At 40.9% G+C, this 24705-nt stretch overlaps 1 protein-coding gene across 1 annotated transcript in view; it reads left to right on the forward strand.

Moving 5' to 3' along the window:
• The window catches only part of LOC119410401 (proprotein convertase subtilisin/kexin type 6-like), a 300210-nt gene that overhangs the window by 40021 nt on the left and 235484 nt on the right, over positions 1 to 24705 (forward strand). The window contains exons 4-6 of the mRNA XM_037677312.1: positions 13152 to 13252; positions 17718 to 17821; positions 23805 to 23910. Of these exons, the coding sequence (XP_037533240.1) occupies positions 13152 to 13252; positions 17718 to 17821; positions 23805 to 23910 (311 nt within the window). The remainder of the gene's footprint in view (positions 1 to 13151; positions 13253 to 17717; positions 17822 to 23804; positions 23911 to 24705) is intronic.

A 24705-nucleotide genomic window follows, 5' to 3' on the forward strand; every position in this document is an offset into this window, starting at 1 on the left:
TATATATATATATATATATACACATGTATGTATATATGTTTCTTGAAAAACAAGAAGCCGGATGACGCCACCACCTTTTCTAACGTATTTTCCTCACAGTGAATCGGATGGTTCCCTCGAAAAAGGCGTTGTTGGCAGCAGCTCCGCTGAGTGTTCGTGGTGGGCCGCTACTTGCTGGAGGACACCATCGCCTTTTCTAACGTTTTTTCCTCGCAGTGAATCAGATGATCCTCTTGAAAAAGGTGATGCAGGCAGCAGCTCCGCTGAGTGTTTTTCCATGGTGGGACGCTATGCGTGGGACGACTCCACCGCCTTTCTTTGACGCAGAGTCACACAGTGAATCGAATAATTCCTCTGAGAAAGGCTTTGCTGGAAACAACCTCGCTGCCCCTTCCTTCCTGGAGAGCGTAGCGACAGAAGAAGAGCGACCGAGCAGATACTCAGCCATCTCGGGTCTTCCCACGTCGGCAACCACACCACTCCCAGCCGTCAGCGCCCTCCTCTTGGAGCTGCCCGACATAATCCAGGAGGCTGCTAACACAAAGGGACTTTCTGTCCCTCGCCTCCCTCCGCCCTGGTCGGATGATCTGACGGGAAGGTTTGGCTCTGCCCCGGCTCGTCGCCCTGATCCCATCTGGCCTCGTTGTCCAGCTGTGATGTCACACTGGAATGAGGCTGCAGCTGGGCCCAGCAAGCTGAAGACATCCGTCTCCACTTTCGCCTCCATCTCCAGAGTGGAGGGTTTTACCGATAGGTGTTTTTCTCTCGGTTCCCCCCCACTTGGAGCCAAGCCTGGCGGAGGCGCTTGGGGCAAAAGCTTCCAGGATGGACCGGCAACCTATCCCTCCAGGGAAGCATGACCAGAGGGTGACAAAGCTCTCCAACCGAGCTCACCAGTGCACATCTCAGGCGGTCGTGGCGAACAACAACATCAATCTGCTGGCCTACAGCATCTCAAAGAGGCTGGAGGAAGCAGACCTGCTGGGGGAGACAAAGAGCTCTCTCTGTAAAGCCGCTGACGTCATCTTAAACATGTGCACCACCTCTGCGATCTGCCTGTACCGCATTGCCGCCTGGATGACCATGATCCAGAGGACCACCTGGCTCCGCCTCTCGCCATCCTTGTCCGAGAGACTGCAGAAAGACCTGCTGGAGGGCCCCATCACCCCAGAGGTGCTGTTCGGGGCCAACTTCAGGACCATCCTTGAGAAATCGCAGAGGTCCGAGGAGATCTCAGAGACTGTACACCATCTGGTGACGTCACAGTCCTCCTCCCGCCCCTCCGGCCGCTGGAGAGACCTCCTTGGCCAGCAGCAGAGGCACTTCACAGCTGCGGCTGCGACTGCATGCTCCGCTCCTCCGCTGGCCCCCTCCACCAGGGAACAGCTCCTTGAGGGGAATGTGTGTGTTTTTTGACTATGTATGTTTTGAAATAAAACAGAAACATCTCTGAAAGTAAAGTTGCATCAGAGACTGTCAGATCAGCTGATCTCACAGCTGCCTCTCTTCACACATTCCCCACACAGAACGAGCCAGTAACCTCTAAACAGCGTTTTAAATGGCACCACAGTTCAGTAAATATCACAAAACATTCGTCTGCCACGTCAGCTAAAATGATGTTTTTTCAGCAGACCGAGTCCGGTAAAATCCCTCGTTTTCAGCCAGAGCCTGTTTTTAATTTCTGCTGTTTTCTGCCCACTCACAGTGCAGCGGGAGGAAACGTGTTTCTCCATAATAGCTGCAGCCTCCACCGAAACGGTGTCTCACTCAGAAAGCGCTCACGCCTCCTCTGAGTGCGCGCCAGCTCACCTCAGCTCTAATGTGAAACCGCTGCCTGGGCTCAGTACAGAGGCACACATACAGCCTTTTTCTGTCGGAGACCACCTTGGGTTCCCCCCGGAGAATCTCCAGAGCGGGTGATGGCAGTAAGGGTATTAGTCTGGTTGACGTTCATGAGAAACATGACATAACACAAAATGCGTGCCCACTCTCCGAGCGTTACTCAGAGTGGCCGCGAGTGTGTTCCCTGGACAGATGGAGGGACCGTCTGATCAGCAGGGGTTACATGCTGCAGTTCGCAGCTCAACCCCCACCGTTCAGAGGGATTAGAGAGACGGTTCTGTCTTCTCCAGAACAGAGCTTGTCTCTCCAGTCAGAAGTTCAGGAATTTCTGACAAAAAATGTGATTTCTAGAGTTCCTAACGAAGAGGAAAATATTGGTTCTTTTCCTCCCACTACTTCTTGGTTCTGAAAAAAAAAAAACCGGAGGGATGAGACCCATTCTCGACCTGTTCATGTTCAACAATTCGATCATGGGGAGACAATTCCACATGCTGACAATCAAACATCTGCTGGAGAACTTCACCAGAACGACTGGTTCACCTCCATAGATCTGAAGGGCGCATTTTTTTCACATTTTCCATCATTCTGAAACACCCCATGCACGTTCTCGAAATGTGTGGAGACGGCTCTGCAGCCGTTACACATGGCAGGAATGAGAATTATTTTTATCTGGACGATCTGCTTTTATTAGCTCGGTCCAGATAGGAAGCAGTCGCACAGACCAAAATGCTGATGTTACACCTGGGGTTTTCTATAAACTGCGAAAAAGTTCTGTTCGTCCATCTCAAATGACTGTTTATCTGGAAGTGGAGCTAAACTCAACCACAATGAGAGCCCGTTTATCACAGCTGATATCCGAAGCTCTGTCAGCTCACCTCTGCCATGTCAAACCCTGCAGCATAGTGACAGTTCTGCCTGTCATGCGACTACTGGGATGATGTCAGCGGCCCACATTGTGGTTCCGCTGGGCCTACTTCACATGAGATGCCTTCAGAGATGGTTCGCCCGCCTGCGCATAGGTCCTGTCCACCAGAAGAGGTGGATTATCTTTGTGCCCCCCTCCATGAGAACCGATTTGAATCACTGGGAAAACCCCTTCATTCTGTCAGAGGGAGTTTCCATCAGCAGGCCTACATCACACGTCTCAGTTTTCACAGACGCGTTCCTGTCAAGCTGGGAGGAATGTTTCTGTCCCAGGCAGTGGGAGTACAGTGGCTGGACCACATGTCGCTTCACATAAATGTGCTAGAATGTTTCACGGTCTGAAACGTGACTCAGCATTTTGCCCCTGCTGCAGGATTAGCATGTTCTGATCCACACAGACAACAAGGTGACAACAGTTTACATAAACAGTCAGGGAGACATGCACTCAGCCCAACTGTTACGCATCGTGAAACAACTGTTGTTTTGGGCACACAAAAACCTGCTCTCCATCAGAGCAGTGTACATTCCCAGCATCCTGAACAGGCGAGCAGATATCATGTCAAGGGGCGGTCCCCAACACAGAGACTGAGTCTCTATCCTGAGCTGATTTCTCTGATTTGGAACAGATTTGGCCGAGCAGCAGTGGATCTGTCCGCCACACAAGAGAACGCCCAGTGTCAATTATGGTTCTCACTGAGCCCACGAGGCGACCCACCGTTAGGAGTGGCTGCGCCACAACTCCAAGAAACAAAAATAAAGTGAGGAGTGCCTTCACTCACAGCCCGTGGCCAAAAATGCTCCTTTATGCCTTCCCTCCAGTCCTGCTGATATCATGGACCCTGGACCGGGTCCGAGAGGAAGAACCCTCAGTCATCTTCGTAGCTCCCAAACGCATAAGCGCTCCGTGGTTCTCGAATCTGCAGCGACTGATATTGTATCGGCCGTGGAAACTGCTGTGGGGTGGGGGGGGCGCTCTCCTCCAGGCAGAAAGAGCAATCAGGAGTTACCCAGAAATAGGTCAGCATCTTTGGGTCTGGCCGCTGAACGTATCCGTTTTTTAAAAATGGGTCTCCCACAGGATGTGGTGCGTACGTTTCAGGGCGTACGAGCTGCTTCCACCACAACGCTGTACACATCAAGTGGACAATTTTTCAGCGCTGGTGCACATAGAAAGGTGTGAAGGCCATCTCATGTCTACTAGGTGGTGTGCTGTCATTTCTACAGCAACTGATGGACAGAAATTTAGCATTCAGCACAATTAAAACTTATGCTGCAGCTATTTCCTCCTGTTATGAGGTTTTTCGGTGACAGAACAGTTCTTAACCACCCGCTGATTAAGCGTTTTCTGAAAGGTGTACAGAGACACAGACCTGTGTCACGTCCTCTAGCTCCACAGTGAGACCTAATGATGGTCCTGCATGCTCTGATCAAAGCTCCTTCTGAGCCTTTAGATCATGTTTTACTTAAATTTCTGTCATTTAAAACAGCCCTGCTGTTAGCTCTGACGTCGGCAAAGAGAGTGAGTGATTATCTGCTCTCTCTGTTGCTCCCTCATGTCTCAGAATTCAAGCTGACGGCAGTTCAGCTGCATTGCGTTTTAACCCTGCTCTGAAAAGCATCACAAGCTCATTCAGATCGAGAGTGATAACCTTGGATGGGTTTTATCCTCTTCCTCATAATTTTGAAGAGGAAGCAACATCTCACCTCCTCTGTCCCATGCACGCGTTTTCGTGTTACATGGCGCACTCGGCTGCACTGCGCCGCTTTCAGCGTCTGTTCTTGCATTTGTAGTGAACTAGGCCTCCGACCTCAACTTGTCTCTGAAGACCCTCATGGGACAGGAACTGTTATTTCATTGATTTGAATCCAGAAATACAAATTATCTCATCAAGAGACTATTTAATTGTGTCCTGAATTAATCAATTGAAAGAACACTCTTCCTTTTTACATTATCATTGCTATTTTAGAATATCTTGATAATCAAAGTGTGTTTAATTCATACCATTTCTAAATGTTGAAGTGAACCACTCATTTAAATCAACTGTGAAACAGTATTAATGATTTTTATACCTCATTAGGCTTAGAGATCAAGTTAAATGTCTATTTACAAAGTAATTGTGCATTTTGATCTTCTGTCTGAATGAGTGGATTTGATGTCAGTCAGAAGTCAGAAAGCCAGTTATGAGAACTAAGTGCCTTGTTTTAAAACTCAGCAAACAGTAAATAAGAAGCTGGCACCTGCAAAGTTTCTCACTTCTTCATAAACATTTCTCTGTCTGTACTAACCGTTCCTAAACATTCCTGCATCCTCTCTTGACTTTTAGTAACCTCTTGACATCACTAGAACCACCCCCTGCTGGTTGTTTCAATCAATCAGGAAGTACCAAGTGACAGGAAGTGAGTACTCTTTAAAAAGTCAACACTTCCTGGAACTATTCAGTCTTCCTACAGGCTTCCTTGAGTCTTCCTTGAGTCTTCATTGAGTCTTCTTCTATGAAGTCTTCCCAGGAGTCTTCCACTTCTGAGTGGAATCTCTGACTAGAGTCTTACTGAGAGTTCCTAAGGAACTTTCAGATTTAATCAATAGCTGATGGATTTGACCGTGAGTCGAGGGTCCGTCCATCCCAGCGGAGTCACAGCGCCTCACTGTGAACTCACCCGGGCGTAACGCCCTACAACTTCGAAGGAAGCTTGTTCTGTTGAACGGAGTAAACCACAAGACTTCTGACGATGACCAGCCACCCTGACCGGAGACGCTCAAAGGTAGCGTGCACAGGGACCTCTATACTGGAGCTGGTCTATCCACTACAAAGGTAAAGAGAAGTCACGAGTTGTTGTGCACAAAGTGGACCGGGGGTTTGAGCTGGTGTTGAAAGTAGAGTGCTAATTCTGGTCAACAAACATCCATCTTCCTTCATCCATCTTCCTTTTAAATCTATTCCTTCTCTTAAACTTTTCTATTCGCCAGTAATCTAGATGCCTTCAGAGGTGAATCAGCCTCGATCAGTAATGTTCTGTTGTCTTGTTAGTAAAGCGTGCCAAGTTTTTATTAATCATAAACAGATCAGCAAATCAATGTGTACATGTTTTGATGTTAAATTTTGATTCTGTTAAATAAATGACCGCATTTATTCTGATGGGTCAAAGATAAAATGGCGTCTCATGTCACTGATTAAACAATTCACTCACAGTTATCTCAGTCACATGGCAGAAATTTAACTAGACAAAGAAAGAATCTGTTATAATTAAACAATTAATATTCTTTGTGCTTGAACTAGCTTTAAGAATAATTAATTAGTAGTGTGTCTAAAGCAAAGCTGTCCCTACATCACTACACATTACTGGGACAGCTCTTCAGGACGTCCTCTATCCACTCAGCGCCTCTCACACTGCTTGTGTGAGGCTATTTCTGAAGCTTACAGTTCATTTGGACTGGATCCTCCAGAGAATCTCAGCACATTCCACCAGAGGGTTTTCATCCTCCATGACTCTGCATGGAGGGATGACAGTGGAGGATATTTGTATGGCGGCTGCCTGGTCATCACCATGTTCAATTATTCGTTTTTATCTACGTGATGTTTCTACTTTCTCCATGACCCATTCTGTTCTCAGGGTTCTGACAGAATGATTATTATTTGTTTCATGGAGCCTCACTTTTGAACTCACACCTGCCTGCCCGAAGTCGCAGTGTGAGATATTTATTATCAGTCACAAGTTCATGACTGTTGATTTTATCGTTATTAATCCGTTCATCCTGAGGAGCTGTTGGTCTGCTCTGCTCATCGTTACACTGTTACAATTCGTATCCTCCGTTCTTCCTATTCACAGCAGCAGGTCTACTATCTCAGCCTTTTTTTCCCTCACCAGAGATCTTCTCTCCGGTGCGCACCTACGCATGGAGCACGCAATTACGCTGCGCGTAATTACGCAAACAGAAGGCTGAGTGATATATATATATATTTTTTTTTGTGCAAGCAGGTGCTTCATGTTGTGTCTGAATGGACCCAGTGAGGCATAGTCTACATCCTGCTTCGCCTTTAACCCACTAGCGATAGCCTTAAAGGGCAAAGCCTATACGAAATAGAACGTTGGTTATGTACTGTTACCCCAGAATCTATGAGTAAAGGCACAACCCTTTAAGCTCTGGGCCTCACTGGTTCCTAAATGGCTGAAGAAAAAAAAGCTATTTAGGAGCCGATTGCCCGGTCTTACCGTAATTTATACGGACCGGGGGTGGGGCCCACACAGCCGTTGGGCGCGGACTAAAGTTTTCAGTGCTGCGCTGCGCTCGACAGGATAAACCCACTAGCCTTAAAGGGCTGCGCCTATTAGGGGTTGAACGAGTATATAATTTTTAAACTCGACATTAACATAATAAAACCCGAGTAGAACTCGAGTATTTGATGACGTCATAGATCACAAGATACAAAAATAAATAAATAAATAAAACCGCAAAAAAAGATTATTTACAAAAAATAAAAAGGACCAACAAAACATTGGGAGCGTATATTATGCTCCTACCATTTATCATACTGCAAATAAGTCACAGGAAAAACTAAACTATTAGTTATTATTATTAAACTGCAAACGTGAAGAAACGTGCAGCACGTCAAAAACGAAACTTAAACCGAAACTGGTTCTGGTTCTGGTGGATTGGACCCAGTGTTACACCATACTCTGTGACCTGCAACAGTGCAACACCGTCCCCTACGGTCATACGGTGGTCACATAATATGACGTCACTACGGATACTCGACATAACGTTTTTAACCTCGATAGATGTCCTAGCAATCGATGTGTAGATTACTTGAGTACTCTGTTAATGCCCTAGCGCCTATACTCATAGAATCTGAGGTTACAGTATGTAACCAACGTTTTTTTAAACTTAAATAAGCAAAAATCATGTTCATCTTGTTAATGATAATAATAATCTTGTTAACATTTACACAGTTGTGTTTAAAGTCATCTTAATAAACATAAATCAGTGCACGCAACAAAAAATATAAACACTGATTCTGTTTGCAGATTTGTATGCATATCGCATCGTTTTTGTGCCTGGTGTATTTACTGTCACATATGTAGTGTTCTTAGCTTTAACAGCTGTCTTCTCTGGGTAGTTGAGACCAGCTCCTAGCTTTTGTTAATTGAGTCTAATTGAAATACATGAAGGGAGAATAAAGCCAGCAGGCTTTTAGGACATAAAAGACTTCAGCCGCCTCTCAATAGTATTTATTCTCAACCTCTTCCACTCTGATTTAAGTGTGAGAGGACAATGGTGGCCTGACAGTGATATGTATGCGTGTGCTTGTGTGTGTGTGAGAGTGTGCGCACGTGTGTGTCTGTGATCTGTCGTTTGATTTACTGCGTCTACCGTCACAAGGACCAGCCTCTTATCGGATCAAAGCTGCAAGCAGCGGCCTATGAAAGAAAGTGTGCGTGTATGTGTGCACGTGCTCTGTGGAGGACAGAGATGTGGGTGAGATGGAAGTGTTTTTGTTGCTTTTAACCCGGGACAATGGCACTGTAAAGGAGAGAGCTAGTGAGCACTCTTTGAACTAATGAAGAGGTAACCTTTTACCACTCTTCTCAAAGATGCCCAACTTAATCTGTGCTGTGGATTTTTCTCTTTTTCAAAGTAAAACTGAAAAACAAAAAGTATTTGTTTCAAGCGTTTTACTTTTGATTTCTTCCTAAAAACTTTACAATCCTTGAGAAAAAGTTGGCCCAAGAAAAGTGAAACAAGATTGACATCAACTGTAAGTAGAAAAATGGCATGTCCTGTGAAAATGTAGTGAATGCTTATTGCTGAAAGTTGCTGAAGAAGCTGAAATCAGCTGAAAAGGCTTCGTCAATGAGCTGTCAAAGTTAAATTTGAACATTGGACATGTGCTGAAAGCAGGACAATAAAAGCAGAAAAATGGCAGAGGAATTAATAGAGAAATGTTGCAGAAATAAGCAGAATAAGTTGAAATGGGCAGAGAGAGGCTGAATAGATTAGAAAAAGCGCAGAAACCAGCTAAATTAAGTAGTTGAAAAGGCTAAAAGAAAGTTGAAAAGAGCAGAAAGCAGCTAAAAAAAGCAAAAGGAAATTTTTGAAAGAAACACAAAATACCAAAATTAAAACAAAAGCAGCAGAAAATAGGTTATAATTAGCAGAAAAATATCTAAGTAGCTGAAAAAGCTGAGTTTAGCAGAGAGGAGCTGAAAAAGAACAAAAAAGCGTACCCCTGTAAATGATAAGAAAGGAGCTGAAGGGAGACAAAGTTATCACAAACACGCTGAACAAAGCTGAAACGAGCAGTGACCAGCACAGAACTCCATTCATTTTCAATAAGAAAAACATGGCGGACAAAGCTAAATATTTCAAAAATGTAAAAATTGCACAGATACCAAAAGTCACAGCAGGAATGTCCCGAATGAGCTGAATGTTTTAATGTATGAATTGTCGAAAGAGCATAAAGACTGCGGAACGAGTTACGGGCCAAAAAATGTACAGAACAAAAATGGATCTTTATAGTGCTTTATAGGCATTTATATTATAAATCTGTTTTCATGGGCCTAAAAGGGAAAGTCGTCATTAGTTACCATCACTGTTTTAGACAAAAAAAAAAGTTAGAGTAAAGAATTAACTGTTGTTGTACTTTTTAGGTTCACTGGGTGAAAATGCAGCACTTTCATAATAGAGAGAAGCGGATCCCCCTGATGAGACCAAACCACAAAGGTAACATTTGGTTAAAATAAATAAATAAATGACACATATGCATTAGAAATTATTAAGTTAAATATATTCATGATTTATCTTGGTATTAGTTTCATTTGTGTTAGCTAGCTTTCTAGTTTATTTTCCTATTTTAAAAGAGATTTTATTGTTATAAACAACAACAACACTTTTATGCATTTACAACTTGTCTTCGTGGCATTTATGAAAATTTTCAGTCTGGATTTAGATCTTGTCACAGTACTGAGTCAGCCCTGTTAAAAGTCCATAATTCATTCAACCTTTATTTATACAGGTTAGTCCCATTGAGTCTCGAGGACTCATTTACAAGAGAGACCTGATTTCAACAAAGACGGATGACAACAAATGGGCAACAAAGACAATAATAGACAATCATAAAGGATGCATACAAATGTATTTTTTACTTTTTTTTAACAAGTGAAAATAAAATGGTAATTAAAATATAATTAAAAGGAAATGTAGCAAAAAAAACAGCTAGGTTATAAGGCAATGTAGAAAACTAAAAACAGGAACATGCCTGCATTGTTTTTTTCCAAAAACTTAGCAGATGTTTGAAGCCACTTTGAGCACTGCAGAGACTGACGTCCAGTAAACAGGCTGAATTAATAAAAAGGTGTGGCGTTCCCGGGGTTTCCATACTGATTCATTCAACCTTTATTTAGACAGGTAAATCCCATTGAGCCTCGAGGACTCAATTACAAGAGAGACCTGATTTCAACAAAGAATGATGACAACAATGGACAACAGCGACAACAATAAACAGTTATAAAAAGTCACACAGATTTTTTTTTTTTAACAAATAGGATGGCTAAAAAAAGAAAAGTAACAAAAAACAGCTAGATTCTAAGGCGAATGTAGAAAACTAAAAACAGGAACATGTCTGCATTGGACCCTGCCAGGAGTCCAACAGATTCTTAAAGCCACTTAGAGAGGTCAAGGTCGAGAGCTTCAAATCTTTTTGTAAGATATTCCAGGAAACAGGAGCGGAGTAGGAGAAGGCCCTTTTGCCTAGTTCAGTCCTCATTGAGGGAACACTGCAGGTAATAATGTCCTGAGAGCGCACGCTGTAGCTGCACTCACGCAGAGACATGTAGGAGGAGATGTATGAAGGCAGCAGACCAAGAAGTGATTTAAAGATGAAAATGTACCAGTGAGAGAGTCTGCGTTTAGTTAATGATGTCCAGTTAACCAGTGAATACAGGGTGCAGTGGTGGGTACGATAATCACAGCCAGTTATGAATCTTAGTGCACCATGATAGGCAGCATCCAACATCTGCAGGGTTCTTGTAGGAGCATTCATGTAAATAATATCACCGTAATCAATGGAGGGAGGGAAGGTCACAGATACAAGGTGTTTCCTAGCATTCAGAGTTAGACAGGATCTGTTTCTGAAAAAGAAACCCAGTTTAACTTTCAGTTTCTTTACCAAGTTTTTCACATGGAGCTTAAAAGAGAGATGCGAGTCGACCAAGATACTCAAATATTTATAGGAATCAACAAACTCAATCGTGACACCATTTGAGGATGAAATCAGAGGAAGAACTGCTGGGACCGACTTCCCATTTGAAAAAAAGCATCCCTTTGGTTTTGTCGGCATTTAGGACAAGTTTGAGGTGGAACAAATCTGTCTGGATGATGTTAAATGCAGATTTCAAAAGCTGGAAAGCCTTATCAACTGTTTTAGCTCGACAATAAACAACTGTGTCATCAGCATAGAAATGTGTGAATGCACCAGGGATGTTTTTACGTATGTAGATTGTAAAGAGGGTGGATCTTAAGACTGAGCCTTGTGGTGCACCATTGTTGACTGTTAAACAACTGGAGGAAGTACCATTATGTTGAACACATTGCCTCCGGTCTGAGAGATAGTTAGAGAACCAACCAATGGTGTGTTCTGAGAAACCGATTTCTGAGAGCTTATGACACAAGATGTTATGATCCATAGTGTCAAAAGCTTTAGACAGGTCTAAGAAAAGTGCAGCACAATAATCCTTAGCATCCAGTGCTTCAACAACGTCATTAAGAACCTTCAGTGAAGCAGTGGTTGTGCTATGTTGTTTCCTGAAACCAGATTGAAGGCGACGTAAGATGTTAAATGAGTCCAGGTAATCTTTGATTTGAGAGTTTATCAGTTTTTCTAGAACCTTGGCTAAAATGCAGAGTTTAGAGATTGGTCGATAGTTGTTCAGTGAGGTGGGGTCACCTTCCTTCAGCAAAGGTAGAACAAAGGCTGTTTTCCAAGTGTCTGGGATGGAGTTTTGTCTTATGGAGAGATTGAAGATGTGGGTCACAGGGACTGTGATGACATGAGCAGCCAGCCTTAAGAAATAAGGTGGAAGTTCATCTGGACCTGCAGATTTTTTAGGATCAAGATCTTTTAACAGTTTATTGACCTCACTGACTGAGAACGGAGAAAAAGAGAAGGTGTGATTAACTGAGGATTGACTTGTAGGAGGGATTTGATTTGTAGAAGTTTTATTATTAAGTGAAGTGGCTGATTTTCCATTATTAACTGTGTCAAATAAAAAACTAGAAACAACAAAATGTTTCAGCACAAAAAAAGAAACTGTCCAGATGACCTGACTGAAAAATGTTGGAAACCCAATTTAACTTTCAGTTTCCTTATTAAGAGAGATGCGAATCGCCCAAGATACCCAAATATTTATAGGAATCATCAAACTCAGTAGGGACACCATTTGAGGATAAAATCAGAAGAACTGCTGGGACTGACTTTCTGTTTGAAAAAGGCATCCCTTTGGTTTTGTTGGCATTTAGGACAAGTTTGCAATGGAACAAATCTGACTGGATGATGTCGAAAGTGGATTGCAAAAGCTGGAGAGTCTTAGCAACTGTTTTAGCTCGACAATAAACAACTGTGTCATCAGCATAGAAATGTAAGGATGCATCAGGGATACTTTGACCTACATTACCTATGTAGATTGTAAAGAGGGTAGGTCTTAAGACTGAGCCTTGTGGTACACCATTGTTGACTGTTAAATGACTGGAGGAAGTACTATTATGTTGAACACATTTCCTCCGATCTGAAAGATAGAGAACCAACCAATGGTGTGATATGAGAAACCAATTTCTGAGAGCTTATGACACAAGATATTGTAAAAGAAGATATCATGATATAATATGATGATATATCATATTATGATATATGATATGATATGTCATGATATCAAGATATAATGACATTGCCATGTCCATGGATTCTAAGTGTCCTGTTGCTTTAGTGTTGCTGGACCTTACAGCTGTTTTTGACACAGTGGACCATGTTATCCTTCTGTCTTGTCTTAAATATATTGTTGGTATATCTGGTTCAGCTCTCCAGTGGTTCACCTCTTACTTGACCAGCAGAACTTTCTCTGTCATCATGGGCACTCTGTCTTTCTCTACTGCGCTTTCTTGTGCTGTGCTGCAGGGCTCTATTCTCGGTCCTCTCCTTTTTTTCTCTTTTTCTGCTGCTACTTGGATCAGTTATAGCCAGACACCACCTTTTTTCTCTGTTATGCAGATGGCTTACAGATTTGACCATGAAGCCTAGAAGTAAAACTTCTTTTTTTCATCTTCGAAATATTGCAAAGCTTCGGTCTACACTGTCCTTCACCAATGCAGAAAAGCTCGCCTTTGTCTCTTCCAGACTGGACTACTGCAATGCACTCCTCATTGGGATTCCTGGCAAGAACATACAGAAACTACAGTATGTCCGGAACATCGCTGCCAGGGTCCTGATGAGAATGCGTAAGCATGAGCACATCACCCCTGTACTCCGTTCACTTCACTGGCTTCCTGTTTCTGCCCGGATCACTTACAAAATGTATCTGCTCACCTTCCAATGCTTGTATGGTAATGCACCATCTTATTTAAAAGAACTTCTCACCCCTCATTGTCCTTCACGCACTCTCCGCTCTTCCAACACGCATCTTCTTCTCACTCCCAGGTCTCGATCCTGCACAACAGGAGACCGGTCTTTCTCCTGCGCTGCCCCTCGGCTGTGGAACGCCCTGCCTTCATATCTGAGGGCTCCACAGACCGTGACATGTTTTAAAAAGGGTCTTAAAACCTTTTTTTTAACCCAGTTTTTTAATTGATTGCACTGTACTTTTTTTTTAATTCACCCATAGTTCTTATTTGAGTATTTTATCTGCATTTTGTGCATTTTAAGTTTTTTTGATGTGTTCATTCTGAGGCGTTATCCTCCTGGTTGTTTTGCTCTCGGTTGCTTTTATCCTGATGCTATCTGATGTTCACTCTTTGTAGCACTTTGAGATTCACTGTGAATGTAAAGTGCATTATAAATAAAAGTTATTATTATTATTATTATTATTAAGTAGTAACCTTTAAACTTATTTTATTGACTGTATTGCCAACATTAAAGAGTGGCTTCCCCAAATGTTCTGTTTTTAAATGAAGGAAAGATGGAGTCTATCTTTTTTGGTGATGATGCTCCTGGTCTTTGTAACTTTGATGCTTTAACATCCAAGTTTAGACCCACAGTTAAAAACTTGGGTGTGACTTTTGAACAGGATTTGAAGTTTGATAAACAAATAGCCTCTGTAGTGAAGGCCAGCTTTTATCAGTTACATCTTTGGACCAAGGTCAATCCTTTTTTAATTTGTCTGGACCTGGAAAAGGCCATTCACGCTTTTATCAGCTCAAGACTTGACTAGTTAAATTCTTTGTATGTAGGAATCTCCAAATCGCTCATCAGATGCCTTTAACTTGTCCAAAACTCTGCAGCACATTTTAACCAACACTCCCAGACATGAGCACATCACTCCTGTTGTTTATTTTCTCTCCATTATCTTTTGGTCTTTTTTTAGGATTCCTTTTAAAACTCTTGCTCCTTTTCATTTAGCTGATCTAGGAGCTTTTCATGAGATCAGCAAATTCTTCTTTACTGTTTATCCCAAAGTCCAAACACAAATGATGGGGTGATTGGGCCTTTTAGGTTGCTACACCCGAATTATTGAACCAACTACCTCAGGACTTGTGCTCCATCACTGACATGGGCCTTTAAAAAAATAATCTTAAAACAGTTTTATTCAGGCAGGCTTTTAATAACTAGTGACACTCTGGCATTTTTAATATTGATTTTATTGTGTGTTTTTAACTTTAGCACTGTGAAGTACTTTGTGCACCTTTTGGCTGCTGTAAAGGGCTCTATAAATAAACGCATGATTGATTTATTGAACAATAAATCAATTAGAAAGTAAGGTACAAAATAATTGAAAACAAATAAATAAATAAACAAATAACTAAAATCCAGAGGTGACCCAAATAAATTGGATCAACCATTACCCATGCTCAATCTGATCCTTGCATTGTTTTACTTTGCTTTATTTTAACAGCACTTACAGATTACATAGAGTAAGAATATTAGTTATTACATACCTAATTTTTGGGATGCACCAGTGCATTTCCACTACTAAGTAAGATAAATAAGAATAAAAACAATATACCTCACTGGGTAAATTCTCATATTACACCGGTGGCCTGCAACAGAAACAAAAGCAATGAGAAATAAAATGTCAGAAACTTTAAATAACATTTTAAAATAAATATATTCACACAATATATGCAATACTGTACCAGTATTTAAAAAGAACAAAATGGTGTTTTCCATGTAATGGAAACAGGTTTTTCACACGTCATTCAGGGATGATCAAGAAATTCCCAACATTTGTCTTGGTGGGGTGTCATTAAGTGTCGTTAGCCTCACACCAGCTGATGAAGTCTATGATGACCTGCCTGTGTTCCAGCCATCCCTTCAGGTCATCCCTTGAGAATACAGCGGGGTCGTCACTGGGTTTGTCAACTGCTGTGTATCAATCCTGATGCTGTGTGTGTACTTACACTTATACTTGAAAACGTGTTCTGATACCACAGCACGTGATGCCACGTTACATCAGCCTGACTTTCACCTCTCAGTTTAGAAGTCAGATGGCAGAGTAAAGGCAACTGCAGCTGTCTGGAGATACAGTATTTATAAATGAACTGTGGTGACAAAAGTAAATCCCATTCTGCTTTCAGAATTCAGAGCAAACTCTGCTCAGCAAAGTTGTCAAGAGGAGTGGCAAAAACCAGCACGTTCAGCACCAGCAATTTGAAAACACATTTCAAAAGCAAAAGGATGTTTAGTTCAAATAGTTTATTAAAAGGAGCTGGAAACTAGAGAACTGGATCTTGATGGTCCGTTTACTTCATAGAGACTTCAATAGAACCGTACATTTTTGAACGAGTGACACCATCATGTTGTACATGATGATGATAAGCAGATAAAATAGATTAATACATGAAAAGTGTTAAATGCGTTAGCCGCTACCTAGATTTAACTGCATTGTCACAGCAGCAGCAACAGAAAAGAAGCAGAAGGTTTAAACAAACTGTGGATGTCTGGTTCAGAATAAAACACAGATGCTTAAAGACCGGCCTGCTTGTTTGAAATTAGTTGTGTGGAAATGTGTCAGTGGCAGCAGAAGAGACAAAGTGACAAAGTGGTGTATGGCAAGTAGTTACTTCATTTTTGCATGAATAAAGTATGGCAGTCCATTTGTATATTTATTTGCTTTAACATTTCAAGGATTTTTCCCACACAACTACTCATCTGCTGCAAAACTCGATGTGACTGTTTACAATGTAATTTATTTTGTCTTTTCACGTCGGGAAATTTTATTTAATTCTGTCTAGATTGTTGTTGTGTATCAAGCCAGTGACATATTAAATGAAGTAAGCACTCCTTGTTTTATTTTATTTTTTATTCTTTTTTTATTGTAATATTTTTTACACAAGAGATGGATATCTTTCTGAACTTAATCAGTTGTTCTGTTTGGCAAATGAAGCGCAAGACATTACATCTCAAACAGTACATTGGTACTTTTTAATTTTTTAAAATTTATTTTAGAGGTACTGTCAGTTCCAGGTGACAGCTGCTGCCTTGCTGTACATGAGCTGCTAACTTAGAGCCCCCCACTCCCAAAATCAGTTGTTTGTCTGTCTCTGCTTTTAGGAGAGTTATTGTCTATTTAAACAAAACAAAAGAATAAAAACAACTTAATATTATATTTGTGTTTCTCCTCTGTTGTGCTGAATCTGTTCAATTCTTCAGACATACCCCAAAAGTACATAGAAGACTTTAAACACTTTAGTATTTTATGATTTCTAACATGTGAATGAAATATTATGGGACCACACTGCAATAAATCTCATTTGAACTTTGTGTGATTGAATTAGAATTCAGGGCAACATTTCCAAAGTTTATCTCTCAAGTATAGAATCAAAAATATTTTTCGAATATTTCCTAGAGTTTTCACACAGTTGTTCTTCCTGGTTGATATTTAGTAACTCACCAAAATGTCTTTTTTGTTAAGTTATTTAGTATGGAGGTTAATTACCCTTTAGCCCATTTTAGTTGAATGTTTTTCCTTTTTATTGTTATTTTTCCAGCTCTCAGGTTTAAGAGACTACTGTTAGATAAAGTGTTTTATGATGTGTTTCTATAGATTTGTGGTGCTTTGTTGTTGTTGTTGTTTGTTTATTTGTTTTATTGGAAATCTATCCAGCTCTGTTCTGTCATTTTATATTCCACTGAAAACACTTTCTTTTGTCTGTCCCTGAATAACTTACACATTCAGAGCCTTATTTTACAATAATTTACAGCTTAGACTAAGACACGACTCTTAGATGACTCGTGAGAACAAAGTGATTTGACTCAAATGAACACTGAATCCTAACAGCAGAGCAAGTCTAAATGACCTCAAAATGAAAAGAATTGTTGAAGTATTTGTTTATGTGTTTGAAGGAAGTGTTTGATTTGAGTCATAAATAACCAACAATGCACACATTATATTATGGAACCATGTGAAATATACTCATCATGCATGATCCACATCGCTGCAAGTTGTGTTTGGCTGAGAGAGCAGTGGTGAGTGGAACAGGAAGTGTATGGAGAGAAAGGTGCAGGCCTCGATGAGCTGAAAACATTTCCACACGCAGTCAGCCAAGCTGTGCTGCAGAAATGAGATGCTAATTCGATGCTAATGAGATGGTAATCTGCCCCCGGTATTCCTTCGCAGTGGTGAGGAGGGGGATCTAAGAGGCCTTTCACTAGTGGTTGGGAACTAGGGGATGTCCTGAAGTCAGAGTTCAAGGCAGGAAAAGGGAAACTACATCCACACATATCCATGATAGATCTGTGTGCTCGCAGGTTCCCAGAGGACAGAGTCTACAGCTGACGGCCCACCTGAGGAGAGGAGGAGTGACCAGCCCCTCACCTTCAATGACCCACTCTGGCCTATGCAGTGGGAACTGGTGGGTGCAATTATGTGTGTGTGTGTCCTCATTGGTCTTATCTGGAAGTCTCTCCTCTTTTCTTGTCCTCATGTTCAAGGATGTTCATCTGACAGGCAGAAGTCAGGCGTGCCTTCATGTGTGACTGGAGAGGGAGACAGAAGATAGAGAGATAAAGGGATGGTGGAGAAGAAGGTAGAAGAGGTGAAAGGAGCTGTCCAGGTTGAACTGAGACAGATGTCTGGGACTGATGAGGCTTGGAGGAACGCTGACGCACATCTGGGCTCAAACGACACACATGTGTGCAGCTGTCCAGTTTGCACTGTTTAGTCAAAATGTGTTTCTGAGGATCAGCACTAGTGGAGCAACAGTATAGTTTACTACGAGGAAGTTAATTTACTGTATTATCACTTCATTCAAAACATTTAATTTGCTCCACATAGTTTTCTTTATTACATACATTTATGGAAATAAAACCCTTTAAGTGTCCCGTGAAAACATTGTTAATACTTGAAAATTGTTTATTTTTTTATATTTATATATGTGTTCATATTGGTTTGTGTTTGGGCCAATATCTAATCAGAGACTACAGTTTGTTATTATATGAGAAGCACTGCCGTCAAGTTTATAGCAAACATAGAATTTTAGTGTTTATTTTTATGAGTTTTTGATGCTTTCCTGGACCCATTTTGTGATAAATGCTGGATCCATATTGATTTTATGATTTCTTTTTAAAGAACTCCTGTGACTTTTGCCGGTAATTAAAAGCATTTAAATGGACACCTAATATCATGCTTTTAATTATTATTATATCATATTTAATCTATAATTTGAATACTATTTATCTTGATATAATTCATTCTTATTTTATTATTTTATAGCCAAGGGGTAAGCAGGACCCAGCCAATCGACACCGTGGATGTTTCTGATTGACGCATGAGGGCGTAATCTGACAGAGTGAGGGGGAGGGAAGGCGGGCCCACAGACTCACCAAGGCAACTGATTGACTGACACCTCAGCTCTTGGGGCAAGATGGAGGGGTGAGAGTCAGGACGGGGGCGGAGGGTGGTACAGAAAGAGAGCGCAAATGAGGAGAGATGATGGAGACACATGAGGGAGAGGTGAAAGAAACTCCAAGGTTCATCATGTGTTGCGAATAGTCACTTCTCGATTTAGACGTTTTATTGATGAGATTATTTCTCGAAACGGAGCGTGATGTATGTGCTACAGCATCAAGTACGAAGCATAACCGATTATGTCACTTTAGTCATATAGGCTGATTGCATAAACAAGAGAATAGAATGTAATTTTCAATCACTCGGTAATCAAGAAGAATGGAAAGCATTATCAGAGCTCAGGACCTTTCTCTTTCTTTGTCTCGTCCCCTCGCCTCCCCCTCCTGCTTTCACTCTGTTGTGTTTAATCAGCCTCTGGTGGACGGAGATATTGATTGAGGGTCAGTAATCTGCTCAGGGTTGGTAGCCTGCCAGGCCCAGACAAATGTATGTGTGTGTGTACACTATCCAAGCGTGTATATTTGGTAAAATCTAGTGTGTATGCATTGGCTGAGCAGTATACAACATGAGTTTAACCAGCAGTCCACTGGATGAAGAAGAGCTCAGCTCCTCTGTGAGGGGTCCCCCATACTTTCTTAAGTCCATAAACTTTCTGAACCAATGGTCTAGTCTACGTGATACACGGGTTTACGGAGTATACCCACTGGAAAAGCTTAAGAATTTCAGTATACCCACTTAAACACTGCACATCACGTGGCGTCTCTGGGCAGCACGCCTCACCCCCAAAATGCCCCCCGGGCGCTTTCAATAGCTGCCCACTGCACCACCTGGTGGTGGATGGGTTAAATGCAGAGACTAATTTCGCCATTGTATGGAAACATACAGTGCTGACATTGTGATGACATTATTATTATTATTATTAAAAGTGCCCAGTGATACATGTCATATCATTAGGCACGTGTCATTGATACGTTAAACGGCAGTTAAATGCTTCCATAACGATCTATTGGTATGCAGCACTTGTTTATTACATTTGCTTATCCAGGGAATTATTGCATGATTACCGTATTTTTTGACTTATAAGTCACGGCTTTTACATAATTTACATGCCCTGTGACTTATAGGTCGATGCAACATATTTATGGATTTGTCACGTATTTATAAACCAATTTTTGGCTGAGATATGACTGTTTTCATTCATTATGACAAAAAAAGAGCAGTACCATTTTCTGCCACTAGATGGCAGCAGAGTAGTAGTAGTAGTAGTAGTATAGCATGCCATTGTATAATGCAACAGTTAAACGTGGCTATAATGACAAATTCAAAAAAGTTCAATATAAAAACAACTGGAGTTTATTTATTATACTTTATACTTTATTGTTTTTGTCTTGAACCTTTTTTGAATTTACCATGTCCTGGATGACTGAGAATCTTCACCAGCTATTAATGATACAATCGGCTTGCCATATTATACGGGGCCGAGATGGTGTAGAGGCAGGGCAGCCGGTTTGGGACCCGAAAGTCCCAGGTTCGATCCCCAGTCACTGCACATCACGTGGCGTCCCTGGGCAGCACGTCTAATCCCCAAAATGTCCCCCGGGTGCTTTCAATAGCTGCCCACTGCACCACCTGGTGGTGGATGGGTTAAATGCAGAGACTAATTTCTCCATTGCTGACATTGTGATGACATTATTATTATTATTATTATTATTATACTCCCTCTACCTTCTATCTGCTCGCTGCTTGGAGCAAGTCAAACCAGCTGCACCGCTCTGACAAAATGCAGTTAATTTGACCATTAAAGTGAATTTAATAAATAAAAGTTCAACAGAGACACACCTTTGCTATAATTTCAAGCAAACAAATAATTGTTTTAGGCGCTTTTCTTGTTAAATTTTGAAGAAATGCAGAGGCTCGTCTCTCTGCGCAAGCCCACTGCTTCCACGAATTGGGTTTTGAAATACAGATGATTTGACCGTTAAAGTGCATTTATTAAGCAAAATATAAACTGAGGCACTATAACTTCACGTAAACAAATAATTATTTTTAAGTGTTAATCTTGTTAAATGCTTGTTAAAGTCCTCCTGTGCACGCTCCCGCGGCCGCCATTTGACAGCCCATCGATTTTTGGCACAGCACCGGACCACGTTTCCACGTTGTCAGCGGTGACGCATAATAGATGCAACATATACGGCGAAGCGACATACATGTATTTATAGCTTTCGACACTTTTTTAGACATATTTGGACTGATGCGACTTATAGGGCGGTGCGACAGGTACGGTGGGAAATACGGTAATACTTCTGTATACTTACTACTTAATACTTGAACATGTTTTGCTTTGATACTGTTTTATAAATTCTATAACATGTTTTTAATACAAAGACAACTGTTATACAAAGTTTGTTGTTCATTTATTCACATATAAGCATCAAAGAACTTTGGAAATGTTCAATATGCGTAAACATCAAAATAAATTGATGATTACATTGTACTAACCGGTGTACTTTGGTTTCTAAGCACAGTATACAGACTGATTGTAGTAAAGTTAGTTTTACGTTGAACATGCGTGCTCCGTGGCTTCAGCGGTGTCCAATGTGAAACTAACTTGACCGCGGTGTACCCACTACAAAAATGTAGACTACACCACTGATAGCAGCACATGCTATATTTCATTCTAACAGAAAATGTTTGTTTTTGTTTTGTTGCCAAAGTGCAGCTGAGCTAAAACCCCAGTGGCAAGTGCTTTCTTTAACATTGTGTTTACACGTCTTGCATTGATAAAGTCTGGCTGTGCTCGTTGCGCTTCTGTTTTGGTAATGTTGCTCACCGTGTTTGTGCACGAAAGTGTAAATGCTGAAATGTGCATTGGTTCAGAGCTTAATTGTATGAAGTGGATCTGCATTCAAGATGCTTCTCTGTGAGCTGATATCTGCGCTTTCAAACTGTATGCCGTGTGTATGCATGTGTGCACATGTGCGAGTGTAAATGTGTCTTCCCCAGGGCCAGTCCCAGTGTTCCTGTTTACGTTGGTCTTCTAGATGCCTCTATTCATCTGCTTTATACACACACTACAAAGCTTTGTGGCTCCCCAGATGCTGCACACCAAACACACACACATGTACACACACACGCACAGCCACCCAAACTGAGACATTTTTATTGTCTTTTTCACCCTTTTCTTTCTCTCTTAATTATAACAGGAGTAGTAGCCTCTCAACACACTCACTTTGAATATCCAAGTGTGTGTGAGAAGAGGAGTTTGGGGATCTCATTGACATTTCTGCTTAGACTGTGCTCAGCCTTTTAGCTCTACCTCCAAGCATGTTTTTTGCTTTTAAATATTCTGCGTTAAGAAACCACATTAAAGTTGTACTAAGAGATCAAGTGAGTGCATTTAATTTGTGGGACCACTACTGTTTATGGGAGCACTTGTGATATTTTTTGATACTGGGCTGCAGTATGACAAGCCGACATATGCGTGGATGTACTGTGCCCATAAAAAGTTTCACCACCTTGGATGTTTTATGCTTTCATTGCTATCATAAATCAATTATAGTCAATATAAATTTGACTTCTTTTTACACGCACAAAGTGAAATTACGTGTCTATAAAGTACTACCAATTAAATTAAAATATGTACGTTTTCAGTGTGATTACAGGGGTCTTGATGGTTTTCCTCACTTTGTCCCTTCTTGCCTGGTCGCTCAGTTTGTGAGGACGACCTACTCTTAGTAGATTTACACATGTTCCATATTCCTTCCATTTTTTTTATTTATTTTTTGAGGATGGATTAAACAGAACATGTCAAACTGGTTTTGAACCAGTTTGACATGACTGTCGACGACGGAGAGGGCCGGCACCAGAGGAGGGGGCGTGCCAAAGACACCATCTTAGCACCAACGTAACTGGTTTGTTCCACTTTAGAGTAAACTGTTGGGGGGAAAATCAGTTTTGTGCTGTGTGTTTCCTTGACTGATGAAGCTTTCTGGATGGAAGGTGAAACGTTTCAGCACAAAAAAAAAAGAAAAAAAAAAAAGAAACTGTCCAGATGACCTGACTGAAAATTGTTGGAACTTCTGGGGATGTTCAGTGTTATGGAAATCCTCTTGTATTCTTCTCCTGACTTGCACTTTTAAATAATCCTTTCTCTGAGTTGAATTAGGACAGTCACTTTAAAGAGGGTGAATATTTATGCAATCGCTTATTTGTCATTACATATTTGTATGGTATGGTGTTCACATGAATCATTTTTAATGATATTTGACCCTGAAGACAGTGTTTTTGTAAAGATAGCAGAGTCATATTGATCATGATTGATTTATGGCAGAAATAAAAGCATAAAATATCCAACGGTGTGAATACTTTTTACAGACACTGTAACTATTTTTCTAGTTTCTTGAGCAACTACAAAATATACGAGAGTTGTCCATGTGCTTAAATAAACAGAAGCCTTAGACATGTTTTCTAATATAAATATATTTGATAGTAAATACATCCATGCTGTATGTCACAGTTTTAACCACATATCAGTTAAAACATCAGAGCCGTCACCACGGATCATTGGGCTCTTTTGATAAAGTGACCTGCGTTCTTCACTGTTGTTGAAGAGTTATGCACCGGAACAGGACAATAAATAGACTTTAAGTTTTACTTATAATAACTTAAAGTTGTTCACACATGGACTATAGACTGAAATAAAGCAACAGTCATGACCTGAAACTACCATCCATCCATCAATTTGTCCGTGTTTTGGTGCTTAATGTTGACTTAAACTAGACAAAATAATTTCTTATAAGTAGAAAGTAGTTTATTGTTGATATATTTTTATTTCATTTGATCAGCTTCAGCGTAACAGCACCTTAACTCAAAGCTGAGACCAGGTTTTCTGCATGACTGGGCAATAAAGTTAAACAGCAGATGACTAATTTAGACAAACTCAGTTCAGTAATTCTTTTCAGATTGTTAACATAGCAACATGTGTTTAGTTTTCACAGGGCGAGCGTAACCCCAGTGGGTTGGACCTGAATGTGATGCCAGTTTGGAGGAACAACATTACTGGTCGTGGTGTGGTGGTCAGCATCATCGATGATGGTGAGTCTCGTTTTATGGTGCATTCTGGTTGTACTCCTGTCTCTAAATCAACTGAAATGTTTCCCCAAAGTCTGAATTATTTTTTCAGAAACACCTCATAATCCAATATGGCTGCCTTGTGCATAAAAAGTCCTGACTGCTGCAATAATAAACATTTCATTTTCACTTTGTGTAATTTAGTGATTCAGTCATGCACAAAGTAGTGCAAACTGTTAGTGAACATGCTGCTGCAGTGTGTGAAATACAGTGTTGCTTTCTTTTATTGCTAATGGTAGTTAGCCTGGTGATTAAGCTCAACATTTAGCTAATTTTACAGATTTTCTGACCTTCAGCTCAATCCCAGATCAGTTTTAAGTTCCAAGGTAAATGGAAAGCATCACTAACGCAACACTTGTTGATGTAAACATACAACCATAATGTTTGATGAGGAATTTCTGGCATCCAATACACAGTTTTGTGATATGTGGGAGGTCAGTGGTTAAGGGCTGCAGCCTTGTAAGACTGGGGCTGCTGGTTCGAGCCCAGGTTGCATCAGGAACGACATCTGGAGTAAAACATTTACCATATCTTTCATGTGAGTTCAGTTGCAGTGGTGAACCCTCAAGACCGAAGCAGAGGAAAGAAACTTACACAAAAACAATATTTTTTTCCCATTGGTGACAAACATTTTCAAAAAAAAATGTTAAAAAGATTTTGTTTTCTTCAAGATGAGCAGACCTTCTCCTCAAACAAACAAACAAACAAACAAACAAACAAACAAAAACAAATATATATATATATATATATATATATATT

This window comes from Nematolebias whitei, chromosome 5, assembly GCF_014905685.2.
Source record: "Nematolebias whitei isolate Nwh7 chromosome 5, NemWhi1, whole genome shotgun sequence".
NCBI classification, from domain to species: Eukaryota; Metazoa; Chordata; class Actinopteri; order Cyprinodontiformes; family Rivulidae; genus Nematolebias; species Nematolebias whitei.